The sequence below is a fragment of the Rhamphochromis longiceps genome, linkage group LG6, assembly GCF_057381845.1.
Source record: "Rhamphochromis longiceps isolate RC_006_pf linkage group LG6, R_longiceps_female_GT1.1, whole genome shotgun sequence".
Classification (NCBI taxonomy): Eukaryota; Metazoa; Chordata; class Actinopteri; order Cichliformes; family Cichlidae; genus Rhamphochromis; species Rhamphochromis longiceps.
Genome location: NC_140562.1, coordinates 41,250,947 through 41,270,423, shown reverse-complemented (window position 1 = coordinate 41,270,423; position 19,477 = coordinate 41,250,947). Strand labels below are relative to the sequence as shown.

At 39.8% G+C, this 19,477-nt stretch overlaps 2 protein-coding genes across 2 annotated transcripts; both read right to left on the bottom strand.

Annotated features, from left to right (window-relative positions):
• Positions 1 to 5,515: 5,515 nt before the first annotated feature.
• Positions 5,516 to 9,560, bottom strand: LOC146668750 (perforin-1-like). The gene is made up of 2 exons (XM_085408750.1): positions 9,013 to 9,560; positions 5,516 to 6,888 (listed from the first exon to the last, which is right to left on the bottom strand). The coding sequence occupies exons 1-2, from the start codon at positions 9,546 to 9,548 to the stop codon at positions 5,718 to 5,720; spliced, it is 1,707 nt and encodes a 568-aa protein (XP_085264876.1). The 5' UTR covers positions 9,549 to 9,560; the 3' UTR covers positions 5,516 to 5,717.
• A 664-nt stretch (positions 9,561 to 10,224) lies between these two features.
• LOC146668749 (perforin-1-like) lies at positions 10,225 to 16,604 on the bottom strand. Its single transcript, XM_085408749.1, has 2 exons — positions 16,057 to 16,604; positions 10,225 to 11,395 (listed from the first exon to the last, which is right to left on the bottom strand). Exons 1-2 carry the CDS (start codon positions 16,590 to 16,592, stop codon positions 10,225 to 10,227), a joined length of 1,707 nt encoding a protein of 568 aa, XP_085264875.1. The 5' UTR covers positions 16,593 to 16,604.
• Between the last annotated feature and the right edge of the window lie 2,873 nt (positions 16,605 to 19,477).

Here is a 19,477-nt window from a genome sequence, read left to right as displayed (position 1 = left end):
TGTGTTTTTCTAAGTTTACGTCTGCATCCATCACTACACCCAAATTTCTCGCTGGTTGGTGGTTTTTAGGTGTATAGATTGAAGTTTTCTAGTGACCTGTAATCGTTTTTCTTTGGCGCCAAAGACTATTACTTCCTTTTATTTATTTGGTTTTTTTGTTTAGCTGGAGACGATTGTGGCACAACCAGTCATTAATTTCCTCAGTGCATTTACCAAGAGCCTGTACAGGGCCTTGGTCTCCTGGTGACATTGTGATTTATATTTGTGTGTCATCTGCATAGCTGTGATAGTTTATTTTGTTGTTCTTTATAATCTGTGCCAGTGGGAGCATGTAAATGTTAAACAGAAGAGGTTCCAAGATGGAACCTTGGGGAACTCCACATGTGATACTTGTCTGCTCAGATGTGAAGTTACCTATTGATACAAAGTATTTCCTGTTTTCTAAGTATGTTTTGAACCAGTTTAGTACAGTTCCTGAAAGACCTGTCCAGTTCTCCAGTCGTTTGAGTAATATGTTGTGGTCAACTGTATCAAATGCTGCACTGAGATCCAGTAAAACTAAGACTGACATTTTTCCACTGTCTGTATTCAGACATATGTCATTAAACACTTTGGTCAGAGCAGTTTCAGTGCTGTGATTCTGTCTAAAACCTGACTGGAAGGCATCGTAGCAATTATTCTGTTTTAAGAAGTAATTGAGCTGTTGAGAAACTGCTTTTTCAATTATCTTACTTAGAAATGGGAGGTTTGAGATCGGCCTGTTAGCTGTCAAGATTGTCCTTTTTCAGTATAGGTTTAATTACAGCAGGTTTTAGTGGTTCTGGAAACACACCTGACATTAAAGAAAGGTTGACGATTTGTAACAGGTCTGACTCCAAAGTCTTTGAGACTTTTTGAAAAAACTTGTTGGCAGGACATCTAAACAGCAAGAGGAGGACTTCAGGAACGTGGTGCTGCTTATCCTCTCCACAGCAGCACCATTGATGGTTAGTGGGGTGTGCAGGGTGTGAGTTCTCCTGAAGTCTATGAGGATCTCCTTAGTCTTCTCCACATTCAGGGACAGGTTGTTGTTGCTGCCAGATGGTTAACTTCACTCCTGTAGCAGGTCTCATCGTTGTTGCTGATGTGACTTACCACAGTTGTGTCATCTGCAAACCTGATGAAAAGGTTGGAGCTGTGTGATGGTGTGCAGTCATGGGTCAGGAGAGTGAAGAGCAGGGGGCTAAACACACATCCTTCGGGAGCCCCTGTATTCAGTGTTCTTGTGCTGGAGGTGTCTTTCTGTCAGGAAATCCAGCAGCCAGTTACACAGCGAGGTACTGATCCCCAGCAGATCCAGTTTGTGAATGAGTTGCTGGGAAATGATGGTGTTGAATGCTGAACTGAAGTCTATGAACAGCATTCTAAGGTATGAGTCTCTAGTGTCCAGATGTGTGAGGGCTGAGTGAAGGGCAGTTGAAATTGCATCATCGGTTGAGTGATTTGACAGGTATGCGAAATGGTTGGGGGGAAGAGATGTCTTTATTTGAAGCATGACTAACCTTTCAAAGCACTTCATAATGATGGAGGTGAGTGTGACCGGATGGCCGTCATTAAAGCAGGAGGGAGATAACTTCTTTGCTACAGGAGTGATGGTGGAGACTTTGAGGAACGTGGGAACGACAGCCTGACTCAGTGACGTATTAAAGATGTCTGTGAAGATATCTGTGAGTTCCGCAGCACAGTCCCTCAGTGCTCGTCCCGGGATGTTGTCAGGTACTGGGGCTTTGTGTGTATTGATCCTGGCAAGGAACACAGTTTCATGGGAAAGTGTCACCACTCGATCGTTAGGGGGGGTGGCGTCTTCTGTCCACAGTCTGCTTGTAGCCAAGTGGGCTTGTAACCTTTGATGGTCTATATCCCTTGCCACAGCCTCCGAGTGTCTCTGCTGTCACTGAAGCTTTGAGAAATCCTCCTGGAGTACTGCCATTTTGCCTCTATGATGCCACGTGACAGTTTTGCCCTTGCTGTTCTTAGGCTCACCTCATCCCCAGCTCTGAAGGCTGCATGCATGTGACTGCATATTTATATAATTATTAGCTAGGGTTAGGTCTGCAACAATCTGCAACAAGAGTGGGGCACAATCAAAACTCAAGTTCTTTAACAGTGATTAGTGAAAAAGCATTCAGCCAAAATATATAGACAGGAAACATCTGATCTAAGTCTCATCTTTTAAAAATAATTATTAATCATCGCCTCACGTAAGTGTGAAGTACAACCAAGGTTTCCTGTCTGTACTTTGCGGGAGGTCTGACAAGAGGCTTTTAAATTAGATTTTCATCATGTTTTAAACTGTTATATAAATAGTCTTCTGTACTTTGTTCGTAGGACTGCGCTAAAATAGCAACCTAACTGCGTTAAGATGCTCTGATTATCTATCACACACTTTTTTGTCTTCTTCTCTTTTTTTATTTAGCCCCTGACATGATACGTGTATTTACACGTAAACTAGTTTAGATTTTACTACCACTAAAATCTAAACCAGGGTAAACTCAGCAGCCGACTGTCTGTAACGGGCTGAGAGTCACGTTAACCATAATATAACAAGCAGGAATAAACTGATGGACCTCTCCGTGTCTCCACCATTAAACATGTCTCTGGTTGCAGCAAGTCATGAAACGTTTCCCTGTTTCTCTACTATATAATATAACATAAAATATTCAGATAACCAGAGATTGGTTTGCTGGATGTTCTCAGATGTGTGTTATGTCATTTGGATAACTTTCCTACAAGATGAACATAGTGGGAAAATGAGCATTCACTCGCAATTTTTAAAATATAATATATATATTTTTAAATAAATCTTAGTTTAACATGTACATAGCTTTTGGAACATTTTTTTTATCGTTATTATTTTTCATTTACTTTTTTCTGTTGGTGTTACAGTAAGTTCACCTTTCAACTACTAATGTTTTGATGTGCAGTGAAAATCGCATATTGTGAGGCCCTCTGCATCAAATAGGTTTAGCCTACACAGATAACAGTGTGGTGCTACTGAGTTGATGGGAAGGACTCATATTGTTAAAGCTGAGCAACAAAGGCCACAGAAGCCCTTTAACACAAAATATACTTAAATGTATAAGTTACATTTTGCACTGAATGTTCTGACTGTATTCTGTGACCATGTAGATAAATTGTGTTTCTAAATGATTTTATGATTGTTATTTACCTTTGTAAAAAGCCATGCAGACTGCTGTTGTACTCTGTATTATTGTTTGGCCCCTTCACAAAGGCTAATTAAAACCTCACAAACACAACTGGTTCACCTATGAATGGATTTATTTCACATTTCCAAAATAAGTTTTAAACATTTGACCCACAGGCCAACTGCTTGCTTTTTAAAGTGGACAGTTTCAGAGAAGGAGGGCAACAATTTCTGCTTCTCATTGTTTTGAAACCAGGAAGAATGATCTTGCAAGTCATAAGATCACATCATGAGTGAATCTCATCATCAGCTTAACATCCTTCTTACTGACAAACACATTATCATCTCAGCCATGTAAATCAAAGTCAAAGTCAAAGTCAACTTTATTGTCAATTCTGCCACATGTACAGGACATACAGAGAATAGAAACTTCGTTACTCTCAATCCCTAGATAAAATAGAAAATGAACATTTAAATATAAGAGTGATTAAAAATGCAAGTAAAATATTTTAAAGTAAAAAAAATTAAATAATATAATACAATTTTACATATAACAAGAAAGCTATACAATATACAATATAAGGGTAAATGACATTGAGTGCAAACCAGGCAGAGTAGTGCAAATGTATGCAAAGAGACAAATTATAAAGCTCCAGGTTTACACATAGTGCAAATGGTAGGATACTGTACTCTGACATAGAGAATAAGTTCACACAGACAAAGATACAAAATATCAATACAAACTTAAACTGTATGGTTAGTCTGCAGTAAACTCCAACACAGAAAGTATGGAATGATGCTTGTATTGATCAGCCATGTCCTGAGTTTATATACCGTACTCTGCAAGACACAAATGAAGTGGACAGTTGTAACTTATATGAGCTACACAGTTACAAATTTGCAGTACGTGAAAGTCATAGTCTGGATATAAAATACAATGTCTGAAACTTGAATAGATATGAAATGATATGAACATTACAGATGCAGTTTACATTCTAACCAGACAGCCCTGCACAGAAGCAGGAGCTGCCACAGCTTTGCCATCTGTATGGCAATGAGAAGATATGAAATGACATGGATAAAAAAAATGAAAGTTAAACATTCTTACACATCTCACACTGCAGCCCTAAACCTTTTCAGGCATTACTTACTGAAAATACATGTGAGACTATTAATATACAAAAAATGCTCAAGTCAAGGAATGTCTTTAAACAAGAAATAACTCTGTCGTCTTACCCTGACAGCCAGCTCAGATCAGTACCTGCCATCGTCTGAAGTATGCTCTAGTACTGATGTAGAAGTGGAGACTTCCTTGGGCTCTTTTCACAGATTGTATTTTTAACTGCTCTAACACCCACAGAAACAATGTGCACTAGTTAATTTCCCCTCACACATAAAACACATAGAGCCACTGTAATTTGTGATAACCTGTTGATGCATTACAGAAACTGAATAAACAGTTACCAATATAAACTTGCAATAAAAAGTATGTAAGTCCATTAGTTTTATTTTTATGTGAAAACGATCTCGCTCAGGGAGGTTGTTTGGATGTCTTTGTTATATACGGTGTAGCTCGGGCAATAGAGCAGGTCATCTACTGATCAGAAGGTTGGTGGTTCAATTCCTGGCTTCCCCTAGTCTTGGTTAAGATACTAACCCCAAATTGCTCTCTGATGCATCCATCTGGAGTGTGAATGTTAGTTAGAAAGCACTAAGAAAATTGTGCAACTGGGTGAATGCACAAGTTGTGTGAAGCACTTTGAGTGCTCAGAAGAGTAGTAAAGCATTATATAAGAACCAGTCCATGTATATTGGAATTCCCTTACTCCTCAACACATAATTCTTATAATGTAAATTTAATTTAAATATTACTATGAAATTTTGTACATTTTTAATAAATGATTACTTCAGATAGTTGTTTCATGTATGCCAGTAGTTTATAGTCCTCTCTTATTAACCTTTATTAGTTCCTTTATTAGTGGCCAAAGGAGACGGAGCCAACAGTGTGGACAGCCATGCAGACGAAGGAGCTCTGCAGGACGACCTCATGCTGGCGGTGCAGGCAATGGGGATCTGGAAGGCAACCAGGAGGCCAGTGACGAAGACAGAGCACAAAAGGTAAAAGACTAAATGAACAACTAATTAGGAACTAGAAATATAAAAGATTAAATTAGGAAGCAAAGCTCAAGACAAAGAAACCAGGAACTACACAATAACAAAAAATGACGGTCCAAAAGTCCATAAACACAAAAACAGGCAGCCAAAAACACCTTAGACCATGGCAATTGTTTTAATTACTCAAATGAAACACACGCATTGTCTTTGCTGATGCTTTATTGCTAGATTTTTGAACGACTATGGAAAAGAAGCATAGAGAGTGGCTTACATTGCCCACAAGCATGGCTGAAATATTTTTGCATATAAAAGTCAAAGACAGAATGCCATGAAGTACAAGCACATAGATATTCAGCAGATGGTCAAATCCTTATTCTCTTATTGACTCATCTCTCATCAGTGACATTTAGCATTGAACTCACACATTTACTGACTCCTCATACTTATTCCCAATCTTTCCAAGAAGAACCCCATTTCTGGTGTGGAAAACCTCAGCCAAAGACGGACTCATGGCCGAGGGGATATACTCCTGACACTGGTTCCCACTAAGACTTGGTGCACACTCTACGATGTAGGAAAAGAAGAAGGTCCCATGATTCAGCATGCAGCTGTCGCTCACCTTCCCTGCTCGCAGATCAAATGAACACTCGCCTAACAGATCACTGTTCCAGTAAGTGTCCTCATCATACACAGCAAATTTAAGTTTGTTTTTCATGTTGATGGTGATGGTTCCAAACTCAAATGTTTCTCTCCATCTAGGGTTGTCATCATTACTTATAATATCAGTGCGCTTTTTCTGATCACCATATGTCACCTCCACTGAACCATCTGTTTGACTCCAGTCATCACCATACAGACCCTTTGCATAAAGTTTGAACACCTTTAAGGTTGCCAGACCTTTCCCAGCAGGACAGCAGTTTGACTTGATGTTCTGGTTACTGTTGCAGACACAAGCACAAGGATCTCTTGCGTTTGATCGGTGCCCAATCTTACAGGTTTCTGAACATTTCTTCAGCACTGCATTTTTCTTAATGTACTGCTCCACTTGTTGCTTCAGTCCTGCCCTGGCAGGATGATTTAATGGCAGTATGGTGTGTAGGGGTTTTAAGTTGTATTGGACCACATCAGGGACACTTTTAAGAGAAATGAGCCAGTTTTTATAGGCCGAGGGGTCAGATTGGCCTGCAAAGAGGATATCACCTCCATCAATATCTCCACCAATGGCTTCTGTGTGCCGCTCATTAAATGAACTGCTGAAACTTTGATTAGACCCCAACTTGTTTTTCTTTCTCTGACAGTGTTCATACTCTGCTTTAATACGGGCAGAATTTGCAAAAGTAGCTGAAGCTTCAACTGACAAACAGTCACTAACATCAGTATCTGTTAGTCCATTCATTGTAGCCATGCAGGTCTTGACAGCAGTGGTTGCTTTAATTTCACCTCCAAGAGACACTTGTGTGATGTAATGTGTTCCATAAGTGTCAATCAGATTGTGATATAATGGCGCAGTTTTAGAGGAATAAGGGGGAATGGAGTCAACTGCCGGCTTGAATTCCTGACTCAAAGGAGGACTTGTTGCCAGTCTGTAGCTGTGGAACAGAAAAGCATATAAATGCATTAATGTCTGAACCATTTTATTTGAATCACTTTAGATTTTTCTTTCTATTAATTCAAAACAGAATCACAATACTAAGGAAACTGCCTCAAACTGTTGAGAAACAGGTGTGTCAAACATATGACCCACAAGTGAATCTGATCCAGTGTTTTGCACCAGGAAGCATTTTTAAAAAAAAAAAAAAATCATTATGAAATGATTGCATCTTTACTCAGTCTTAACTAGAGGTACATCATCAGTTTTACATCGTCTTACTGAAAAATGCATTTTAACCATGGCCAGCAATACTGAGGAACAATAATTAAGCTACAGACAGAAACAGGAAAAACTCAGACTTAATGATCTGATTAGTAAAAGTATGATACAATGAATATAAAAATTTTCAGTATATCATTTCTTTACATTTGACAATGTTTTTAATAGTTTTTTATGCGATGGTTTGGCTGCTCCACGCCACATAAAGTGCAATTGGGTTATACATGGCATATACAGTACTGGGAAGGTCACCTTTAAAATGTATTCCACAGAATACATGCCCCAAAGTATATTTTGTAACATATTCCTTTACCTTACTCAATGAGAGTAACATATTCTGAATACTTTGGATTACTTAATATATTATCATGCTTTTTACAACTACATGAATGTACTATTGCTGTGTGATTTATTACTATTACTGCAGGTTACTCGCCATATCAATACCAACTAGATTTTTAAATCTTAATATAAATGAGTAACAGTAGGGGGGACATTAGGTAAGGCTGCACTTTTTGCAGCTCGTATAGAAAACTATTCCGCGCGTATATAAAACAGGTCCACGACTCCGAACCGTAGTAAAGGGACCTCTGACTAATACGTCGGGTTCTGTGTCAGGCTCGTAACCGAAAACTAGCTTTACTTTCTTGTCTGGGTCAACTTTGCTAGCGAGAGACAGAGAGAGGCGTTGAAAGGCTGCTTCAACGGAACTTATTGTTTCGGAGGAAAAGACGAACACAGTGTACAGTCGAGTCTTAATAGCTTACTTACAACTGCGCTCGTCGGGCACTCTTTTTGGCTGCAGTGGTTATTATTATATTTACATGCTTCCATCTCCCGTTTCTGGTTTGTCACAGCTCGTACTTTTTGACTCTCCTTTTTCCTCTCTCCCTCGCGCTCACAGACACATAACGGGAATGGCAGTCCATTCTCCCTGCAGCGCGGACTACACTGCCCATAAGGCTACATTCTTTAGGGCTATGCCTGTAACACTCTGCCTATTGCCTTCATATTAAATACTTTTTTGAATAATGATTTTTAAAAATATGTCTTCACGACATTATGCGGGCTGCAAGTAGGGGTGACATGGGGCGCGGGGTTGAGACACAAGATTTTCAAGATTCAAGATTCTTTATTTGTCACGTGCATGGTTATACAGGTATAACACGCAGGGAAATGTGATGTGATACGCTCCTCGACCGTGCAAAGAAAAAAAGAGAGAGGGACAGACAGAACTTTATATACAGTGAATGAGTATATACAAAGATGACATTATGTGCAGCAAATGGGTGAGTTATGCAAATTATATAAATAGAAATAAAATAAAATAAAACAATGTGGAAATTTACAGCTTGTGTACATTGCGTGGGAAGGGCGTTAAAGTGTCTTGTGCTTTAGCGAGGCCAGAAGGGTCAGGATGATATGAGAATGTGGTGATGAGTCCTGTCTCAGTCACTTAAAGATGATGGGGGGGGGGGGCCTGATTCAACACACAAGCAATAGAGCCTCTTAATGCGTGTTTTGTTTGGGTTTCCACCAGCGTGGAATTACCAAAAATAGGGAACAGTCTAACACATGAAACAGGAAAAGACCACCGTGTACTCCATTTAATTCAACAAAGTAACTGTATTCTGAATACCACCTTTTAAACGGTAACTGGAACGGAATACAGTTACTCATATTTTGTATTTTAAATATGTAACGGCGGTACATGTATTCCGTTACTCCCCATCACTGGGCATATAATTACGAATTGTTTGACACCACTGCTGTAAAATAAAATAAAATAAAAAGTCTCAGTAAATTTTAAAAAAAGAAGACAAATATCCCCTGACATACTCACCTATAGAATTTACAGTTGATCGAATGGTGTAAGAAGGTGTAGCGGTCTTGTTTTGACTTTTTCATGGCAAAGGTGGAATCTCTTGAGTGAGAACCTCCAAAGCCAACCCCAACTGTTACTGAAGGATCTACCGGGATGTCAAGGCCAATTTTCCAGTTGTTGGATACAGATGATGTCGAGTCATTGACAAGAGTTTCAACAGAATCATAGACCACACTGGAGACCTTCAAACTGCACTTGGGCAGGGTTCTCCAGTCCACCACAGCAACAGGGACCTTCTGTTTCTCGCCATTCATGTAACGGTTACGGTACATCCTACAGCTACCATTTCCAATCTTCCATGTTTCAGTGTCGATCACATAGGCACCTTTTCTCTCCATCGTCACAATGTCAAAGCCTTCACCACCCAAGTTGTAACCAGGGACAAAGTGAGCCTTTTCACACTCCTGTGGTGTACCAATGAAGCTCACACTGGATGGAAGGCACAAGGGACTCCATGCCCAACACAGGAGCAGGACGTGCCACAGCTTTGCCATCTGAATGGAATCATTTAACAATGAGAGGAGAATAAATGACTTTTTTTATATGTATAAGTTTGAATATTTCATTTTTTCTAATACAGAAAAGTAGTTTTCACACATGAACAGCAGTGAGACCAGAAATCAACCAGAAACGTACAACAAATGCTCAAGTCAAGAAATTTCTTTAAACAAGAAATAATTCTGTCGTCTTACCCTGACAGTTGACAGCCAGCTCAGATCAATAGCTTCTGTCATCTGAAGTATGCTAAAGTACTGATGTAGAAGTGGAGACTTCATTGTGCTCTTTTCACAGATTTTATTTTTAACTGCTCTCACACCCACAGAAACAATGTGCACTAGTTTTGTTTCCCCTCACACCTCAAGCACATGGGGCAACTGTAGCTTGTGATAACCTCTTGATGCATTACAGAAACCTAATAAACAGTAACACATTATTTTTTGAATAATTACATGAAACACACATGTTGTCTTTGCTGATTCTTTATTGCTAGATTTTTGAACTAAGTGCATTACAGTTTTGAGTTCTCACAAGCATGTTTGAGTTCAAAAAATATTTTTGCACACAGAAACACAGAATGCCATGAAATACAAGCACATAGATATTCAGCAGATGGTCAAATCCTTATTCTCTTATTGACTCATCTCTCATCAGTGACATTTAGCATTGAACTCACACATTTACTGACTCCTCATACTTATTCCCAATCTTTCCAAGAAGAACCCCATTTCTGGTGTGAAAAACCTCAGCCAAAGACGGACTCATGGCCGAGGGGATATACTCCTGACACTGGTTCCCACTAAGACTTGGTGCACACTCTACGGTGTAGGAAAAGAAGAAGGTCCCATGATTCAGCATGCAGCTGTCGCTCACCTTCCCTGCTCGCAGATCAAATGAACACTTGCCTAACAGATCACTGTTCCAGTAAGTGTCCTCATCATACACAGCAAATTTAAGTTTGTTTTTCATGTTGATGGTGATGGTTCCAAACTCAAATGTTTCTCTCCATCTAGGGTTGTCATCATTACTTATAATATCAGTGCGCTTTTTCTGATCACCATATGTCACCTCCACTGAACCATCTGTCTGAGTCCACTTGTCACCATACAGACCCTTTGCATAAAGTTTGAACACCTTTAAGGTTGCCAGACCTTTCCCAGCAGGACAGCAGTTTGACTTGATGTTCTGGTTACTGTTGCAGACACAAGCACAAGGATCTCTTGCGTTTGATCGGTGCCCAATCTTACAGGTTTCTGAACATTTCTTCAGCACTGCATTTTTCTTAATGTACTGCTCCACTTGTTGCTTCAGTCCCGCCCTGGCAGGATGATTTAATGGCAGTATGGTGTGTAGGGGTTTTAAGTTGTATTGGACCACATCAGGGACACTTTTAAGAGAAATGAGCCAGTTTTTATAGGCCGAGGGGTCAGATTGGCCTGCAAAGAGGATATCACCTCCATCAATATCTCCACCAATGGCTTCTGTGTGCCGCTCATTAAATGAACTGCTGAAACTTTGATTAGACCCCAACTTGTTTTTCTTTCTCTGACAGTGTTCATACTCTGCTTTAATACGGGCAGAATTTGCAAAAGTAGCTGAAGCTTCAACTGACAAACAGTCACTAACATCAGTATCTGTTAGTCCATTCATTGTAGCCATGCAGGTCCTGACAGCAGTGGATGCTTTAATTTCACCTCCAAGAGACACTTGTGTGATGTAATGTGTTCCATAAGTGTCAATCAGATTGTGATATAATGGCGCAGTTTTAGAGGAATAAGGGGGAATGGAGTCAACTGCCGGCTTGAATTCCTGACTCAAAGGAGGACTTGTTGCCAGTCTGTAGCTGTGGAACAGAAAAGCATATAGATAAGTTTAACTTAATTCAAATTGATTCCAACTATCAACATCAGAGAGATGTCAAACATTTGACTCACGGGCCAGATCTGGCCCACCAAAAATCTGGTCCACTGGATGGCTTTTCAAAATGGAAAACTGCTAAGAATAAGCTTTAGACTTTTCACATTATTTTGCACCAGGAAGCACTGTCTTGCAAGTGATGAAAATAATACTTTCAACTGAACAGGAAACTCGTCATCCATTTTAAATCCTGCTGACAAACACATTACTCATGACTATCTACACCAATTAATAATGGTTAAGCCATAGAATGAAAAACTGTAACATTATCAGCTGTTTTGTAACATGGTGAATGCTTTTCACTAGGGCTGGTTATCACTTTCGATTTCTATAACTGATTCGATTCCAATTCAATTCGATTTTGACTCAAACATTCATAAATATTTCATTTCTGACCATTTATCAGTACATATCCATATTTTTATATCTATGTATAAAAACAAAGCTGACACTTGTGAGACCACATCAGTGGTGTAATCATCACAGCAGATACCTTTGTGTCAAAGTAAGTGAAGATAAAACAGAAAAATATGAATGAGTTTTTCCTATCCTGACTTTTTATTGCAGATACGCACCTTAAAAATATTCTCCAGTAGATCAGGTAATGTGCAACATATGAACATTATCTGATGCTGCTGAAGTCAAGCAGAGCAAAGTTACAGAGGTTTTATTCGGTTTTGTCATTATTATTGCAAAAGCTTATATTTCTTCGCTATTGAACAGCAGAAATTCGGCTTTCTTGGCTGAAAGCACTGAATAGACGGTAGACTGGTGCATAACAGAGTAATGCAGAAAACAGAGATTTTTAATGGCAAACTGGTCTTGAAGTACAGAGTGAGAGAAAGCCATGCAGGAAGTGTGATTTTTTTCCTGGTGCAAGCAAAACAGCAAGAGGGAATTTGTTATGTATAAGCCAAAATATATTGTGTGCTATACAAGCTATCACCAGTAGTGGGCACCACGCCCTGTTATGTGCTGTGAAGTCTGGAAGACTTGGCCGTCTACTGTGCATGTACTGACTGCGTGGCCAAGTGTGGATGGAAAACAAACAATAGCATGGTGAAAGGACTTCCGAGCTGTGGATTCGGTGAGCTGCTTTTTCTACAACGAGTCAGAAACGACAGTGTTGGCTGTAGATGCATCATGGCTGGAATGATTGGGCAGATGGATCCCTTTGATGATGCTGGTAAGCAGTGGGCAACATATATTGAACGTTTTGAGCATTGCATCCTGGCTAATGACATTCAGTCTGAGAAACGAGTGCCAGTGCTGCTGTGTGATGGGTCCCAAAACGTATGGTCTGCTGCGTAACCTGGTAGCTCCAAACAAGCCTGCAGTATGACAATATTGTGGGAGTTTTGCAAAGGTTCCGGTTCCACAAGAGGAATCAGGGGGAACAGGAAACAGTCGCACAGTATGTGGTGGTGTTGAAAAGACTGTCAGAACATTGTGAGTTTGGTGTGTATCTGGAAGATGCTCTACAGGACAGATTTGTTTGTGGATTAAAGTGTGAAACTGTGGAGAAGCATCTTTTGACAGAAAAGGATCTCATGTTCTGCAAAGCAGTTGACTATGCCATGTTGGCAGAGACAGCAACACGTGAATTCAGCAGTTAAGTGGCTCTCTTAAAGTGAACACGGTGCTGTCGCAAAAAGGTGATGGATGCCATCGCTGTGGGAAAATGAATCATACTGATGATGACTGCTGGTACAAGGACCGTGACTGTCACCAGTTGGGGAGGAAAGGCCACACGAAACGCATGCGTAAAGGTAGAGCCAGAAGCAGCCAAGATTGGAACAGGAAAGAGAAAGACGGAAAACCTGAACTGAAAGGTAATGCAGTTAAACACAGAGTTAAGGACAAAAAGAGAAGAATTCATCATGTTGCTGGTGAGGAAAGTGAAAGTGAAGGAATCAGATCTGACACTGATAGTGAGTTGGAACTGTATTCATTGTCTCGAAAAGAGAGGGATTCACTTATCTCCCTGATGCCTGTAGTTAACGGGAAGAAAATGAAGATGGAGCTGGATACAGGGGGTGGCGTGTCTTTGCTCCCATGAGAACAGTACAAAAGTATGCTGAGTCAGTTGCTGCTGCAACCCACTGACATCATGCTGAAGACATACACTGGGGAACCGCTGGCACCAGAGTGGTTGAGAATTATTAAACTGAACTTGAAAGACATTCATGCCAGAGAGCAAAGTGGAAATGACAATCTGGGGGCTGTGCTAACAAAACACTCAGCTGTTTTCTCTAAGGAGTTTGGGTCAATGAAAGGAATTAAAGCCAGATTGATTCTTAGGCCTGATAATGTAGCCAAATTCTGTCCACCATGTAACATGCCTTATGCTCTCTGACCTCGAGTGTAGGCTGAACTGAAACGCCTGACTGAACTTGGGGTCTTCACACCAGTGGGGCATAGTGCCTGTCAACAAGAAGGATGGCTCAGTGAGACTGTGTGGGGCTTTCAAGGTCACTCTCAATTCACAGCTCTGTGTGGATAAGTACCTACTTCCACGCATTGAGGACCTGTTTGCTTCTCTGGCAGGGGGTCAGCATTTCAGTAAGCTGGGCTTAGCAAATGCCTATCTACAGATGGAGGTAGAAGAGGAGTCTAAGAAGCTGCAGACTATTTTGACTCAAAAAGGGCTGTTCCGTATCAATCATTTACATTTTGGTGGCATCACCAGTGTTGTTTCATATTGGAAAAGATTGGGCCAGTGTCATAAAAAGTGAATGTGGGAGCACAAGGAGTGTGGAAACGTCATGTGGATCAGATGCTGACATGTCCTGAGCCAGTATCTCAGCAGGTTGCACTGGATCCTCTGACAGGCACTCTTCACCCTCCTGCCCTCTGCGAGGTGCAACAGGAGTCACCGGACTAAGACCACCAGGTACCAGTACAGCTTCTTCCCTACAGCTGTCAGACTCCTGAACTCTGCCTCCTGACATCTGACCCACATTAAACTCATGGACTGAACAATACACACACCCACAACCACCCATTACTGAACACACAATGGACAAAAACAAACAAATGGCCAACTGTACCATCATACACACAATAATAACATGGACTGAACCACCACTCACAAACACTAGCACTTTATATAACCTCTGTGGAAATTAGCCACATATCTCACTGATCTAAACTGCACTACTGTAAATTCTGTACAGACAATCATTCTGTACAATAATAATTATAGTTCTACAACTGTTTATAACTTGTATAGTTCATATTTCTGTATAGTTTCATATTTTTGTATAGTTTTCATATTTATACCCTGTTCATAGCCTGTACATAGCTTGTACACTCACTACTGCCTGTACATACTTGTAGTTATAGCATATTCATAACTTACCTTCATACCGTGTACATTGTAACATACCATAATAGACCCATATTTTGTACCCTCATACCTATAATAGATCCATTTTTTATTGCTAATATATATTTTGTAATATATCTATATTATTGCTAAAGCACTTTCTCGATAGATGCAAACTGCATTTTGTTGCCTTGTACTTGTGACATGTGCAATGACAATAAATTTTCTATTCTATTCTATTCTAAATGTCACCAGCCCAGAGTGATAGTGACACCTTGCTCCACCCTGGTACATCTCATCAGGAAAAGACTGTTGAACAAGTTCTGCGGACCACAATACCTCCAGAAACACACCAGTCTATTGAAACACTGAGTGTATACAGGTTACAGAAATTGTTAGACATTATCTAGTGAGGGTCACTAAGCCACCCACTTGTTACCGTGTTGTAAAAAAAAGAAAGAAAGAAAGAAAAGAAAAGAAGAAAAAAGAAAAGAAAAAAGTACCATTTAGGTTAAGTGAAATATTTCTGCGGGCAGTGCTGCGGTCGCTTACCTTAGTGGGGAGAAGATGTTATGTATGAAATATACAGTGTGCTATACAAGCTATCGCCCCTGTTATGTGTGTGTAACTTTCTGAAGTCTAAGGAGCTTGGAAAGAAAAACACCGCACTTCATTAAGTTGCTTGAAGATGTTTCACCTGTTTTAGCTATTTGGCAGTTGTTAAACCAGTTTTGTGAGCTTTAACCTGAGATTCTGGCGTTTCTGGCAAAATACATTAATATTTAAAAGTCGATTCGGGGGTTTAATAAATCGATATCGCATTATTCAAACTAAAATCAATTTGAAGGGTGAAAATCAATTTTTAAAAATTACCCTTACTTTTCACATCATACAATAAAAACATGTAAAAAAAAATAATAAATAAATAAATAAATATATATATAAATATATATATATATATATATATATATATATATATATATATATATATATATATATATATATATATATATATATATATATATATATATATATATATATATATATATATAATGATTTGATTATTCCAGAACACTCCCTGACCCTGTGTGTGTGTGTGTGGGGGGGGGGGGGGGATGTTTGACACCACTGCAGTAATTGTAATAAATACTTCAGTGACATTTTAAATCACTCTTGATGCTAAACTAAAGAAGAAATACATTAAAAAATAAATAAATAAAAATTACTCAAATAAGAAAAATATCCACTGACATACTCACCCATAGTAATGACAGTTGATCGAATGGTGTAAGAAGGTGTAGCGGTCTTGTTTTGACTTTTTCATAGCAAAGGTGGAATCTCTTGAGTGAGAACCTCCAAAGCCAACCCCAACTGTTACTGAAGGATCTACCGGGATGTCAAGGCCAATTTTCCAGTTGTTGGATACAGATGATGTCGAGTCATTGACAAGAGTTTCAACAGAATCATAGACCACACTGGAGACCTTCAAACTGCACTTGGGCAGGGTTCTCCAGTCCACCACAGCAACAGGGACCTTCTGTTTCTCGCCATTCATGTAACGGTTACAGTACATCCTACAGTTACCATTTCCAATCTTCCATGTTTCAGTGTCGATCACATAGGCACCTTTTCTCTCCATCGTCACAATGTCAAAGCCTTCACCACCCAAGTTGTAACCAGGGACAAAGTGAGCCTTTTCACACTCCTGTGGTGTACCAATGAAGCTCACACTGGATGGAAGGCACAAGGGACTCCATGCCCAACACAGGAGCAGGACGTGCCACAGCTTTGCCATCTGAATGGAATCATTTAACAATGAGAGGAGATTAAATTACATGAACAAAGGGGAAGTTAAACAGTGCAAAATTCCATTCCAGCTTTCTTAGGGCAAGAGGCAGGGTACACCCTGGACAGGTCACCAGTCTGTCACAGGGCTAACACACAGACACAGACAACCATTCACACTCATATTCAAACCCATAAGTAATTTAGAGCTACCAATTAACTTATCCCCACTAACTGCATGTCTTTGGACTGTAGGAGGAAGCCGGAGTACCCAGAAAGAACCCAAGCAAACACAGGGAGAACATGCAAACACCACACAGACCCTGGACTGATGGACCTTCTTGCTATGAGGCAACAGTGCTAACCGCCATGCTGCCCCCCAGTGTAAACTTAAACACCAAAAATATCCACTATACCTCACCCAAAGATCCTATCTTTTCTGACTACATTTGATTTTGCTCATGTGAAGTATGTGCAGGTAACATTTGAATTCATAGCTAGCGAGCTGTCAACATATATCCTGCTTCTTCCTCACTCTATCCAGGCAGCTTTGTCTACTTTGATATTCTAATGTACATGAATCCTCAAGAGTGAAGAAGCAGTCACCATGTCAGCCTGGCGACAGTGCTGAAGAGAAGCCTGGGGTTGTTCTTATTTTCTTTAATCAGTGATGAATGGCAAGGTGTAGCTTTACAGGGGGTTTTATTTTATAAAGCAAGAAACTCTTTTTCCAGCATAAATAACATAAGATAAGATAAGATAACCTTTATTAGACCCAAATTTGTTGTAGACCTTCTAAATTACTCAGACACCATCTCCTCTCCAGCTAATGGGTTATCTGCTTTAAGATGTGAGTACAAGAGTTACACCAGCAAGCCAAGTACTTCTGATTCAAGGCTTTCAAATTCTGAGGAGCTAAATATGATGTAAATTATAAGTAAATAAATATGATGATCAACTAGTAAATAATTTACTAACAGGGACTGTGAGGGAGATTATATCTCTCGGCCGGCCTCAGAACACTTTGGTGTCCCCCAGATAAGCCACATTTCTAGAAATAATAGTTGCTCCCTCCAAGTGGGATGGATGCTGTGTCTAATAACAAAACATAAAAAGTTTTGCAGTTATCTATAAAGCCCGTGTCATTTTTTGGACACCACTCAGGCAGCCAGCAATATAAATAGAATATTTGGCTAAACATGTTACTCCTTGTAAACAACTAAGAACATATAATATTTCACGATAACAAAATAAACTGTACGGAGTTGAATTTAAAAAAAACTCTTGTTTTGCATAGTTTTGTTACATTAACCATCTTATCTAGTTTCTACTGGTCATGCAGTGACTTCGTGCAGCTCCACTGGAGCATGACCAATGTTTTCAGAGCCACTACACTAAAGTATTAACCAAACGGCAAAAAGAAAATCATACGGAACAAAGGACTTGGTGGTCTTACCTTGACAGCTGACTGAAAGCTTTGGTCAGTACCTTCTATTATCTTACCTAGAGGGTAGTAAAGATGAAAGAGTGAAGTTTAGGTTGCACCACGCTCCTTTATACCTCAGAAATTTAAAACCCACAATCCCACAAAGACGTGTTTTACCTGGTTCACACCAATATCACACATGGGGGAACTGTTTTGTTGTGGCTTGTTAATATGTTCCAGTAAGTGAAGACAGTCATATGAGAAAGAAAATGTTCTCAGGAGTAACAAAATCCTGTGGAAAAGAATATGTACACCCCTTGTAAAACCACTTTGAGCAGCAAATTCTTTCAGTAATCGTTTCGTATATGGCTTTAATGGTCCTTAACACCATTGTGGAGGAGTTGTGGCTCATGCATATTTATATAATTATTAGCTATGGTTAGGTATGAAGTCTGCAACAACAGTAGGGCACAATCAAAACTGAAGTTCTTTGTTAGTCTCAGAAAAAAACGTTTTGTGAGTCTTGGGGAAACAGTGATTAGCAGAAAAGCTTTTAGCCAACATATGAGAATTGCTCATCAAAGTACCTCAAACTCAGCACTGCACATTCTTAGCAATCCACAAACAGTTATCCATATAGGCAAAGAACAAGAAAGATTGACAGGAAATAGAGACATGATACCCTTTTACAAACATAGAATATCAGACTTTGAAACATCTAAGTTTCATCTTTTAAAAATAATTGTTAATCCGTGACTCACGTAAGTGTAAAGCTCAACCAAGTTTCCTATCTGAAAGTGTTCGCAGGTCCTCCCACCATCACCACTGCAACTTGCTCAGAACTTTGTGGGTCTTTAAAGTAGGTCAGTGCCTCGAGAGGTGACAAGAGGCTTTTTAAATTAGATTAGTCATGACCTAACCGCGTTATAATTGAATGATTATCTATCGAACACTTTTTTACTTCTTCTTCTTCTTTTTAATCTGTGACGTGATACGTGTATTTAAACGTAAACTGGTTTAGAATTTACTACCATTAAAATCTAGACTGAGGTAACCTCAACGGCCAGCAGCCGACTGTCCGTAACGGTCTGAGAATCACATTAACCTGCCGTGAACAGCAATGAAATAACTGACGGATCTCTCCGAATCTCTGTCATAAACACGTCTCTGGTTGCAGCAGGTCATAACACGTCTACCTGCTCTTCTACTATATAACATAACATATAATATTTAGATAATCAAAAATTAGTTTTGCTGGTGTGGCGGAGGTGTAGTCTCTGGCCTGCTGCAGAGGAGGGGTGACGCAGTGAGGTCACAGGGCGGGAAGAACAGGTGTGCAGGAAAGAAGTCGGTGGCAGCCATCCAGTGTGTCTGCGTGCTGAACTGAAAGGCTAAGAAACCGCAGTCCATGTTGTCACAAATAAAAAGGCTGTTGCTCACCTCAACCTGACACCAGTGTGTGCGTGTGT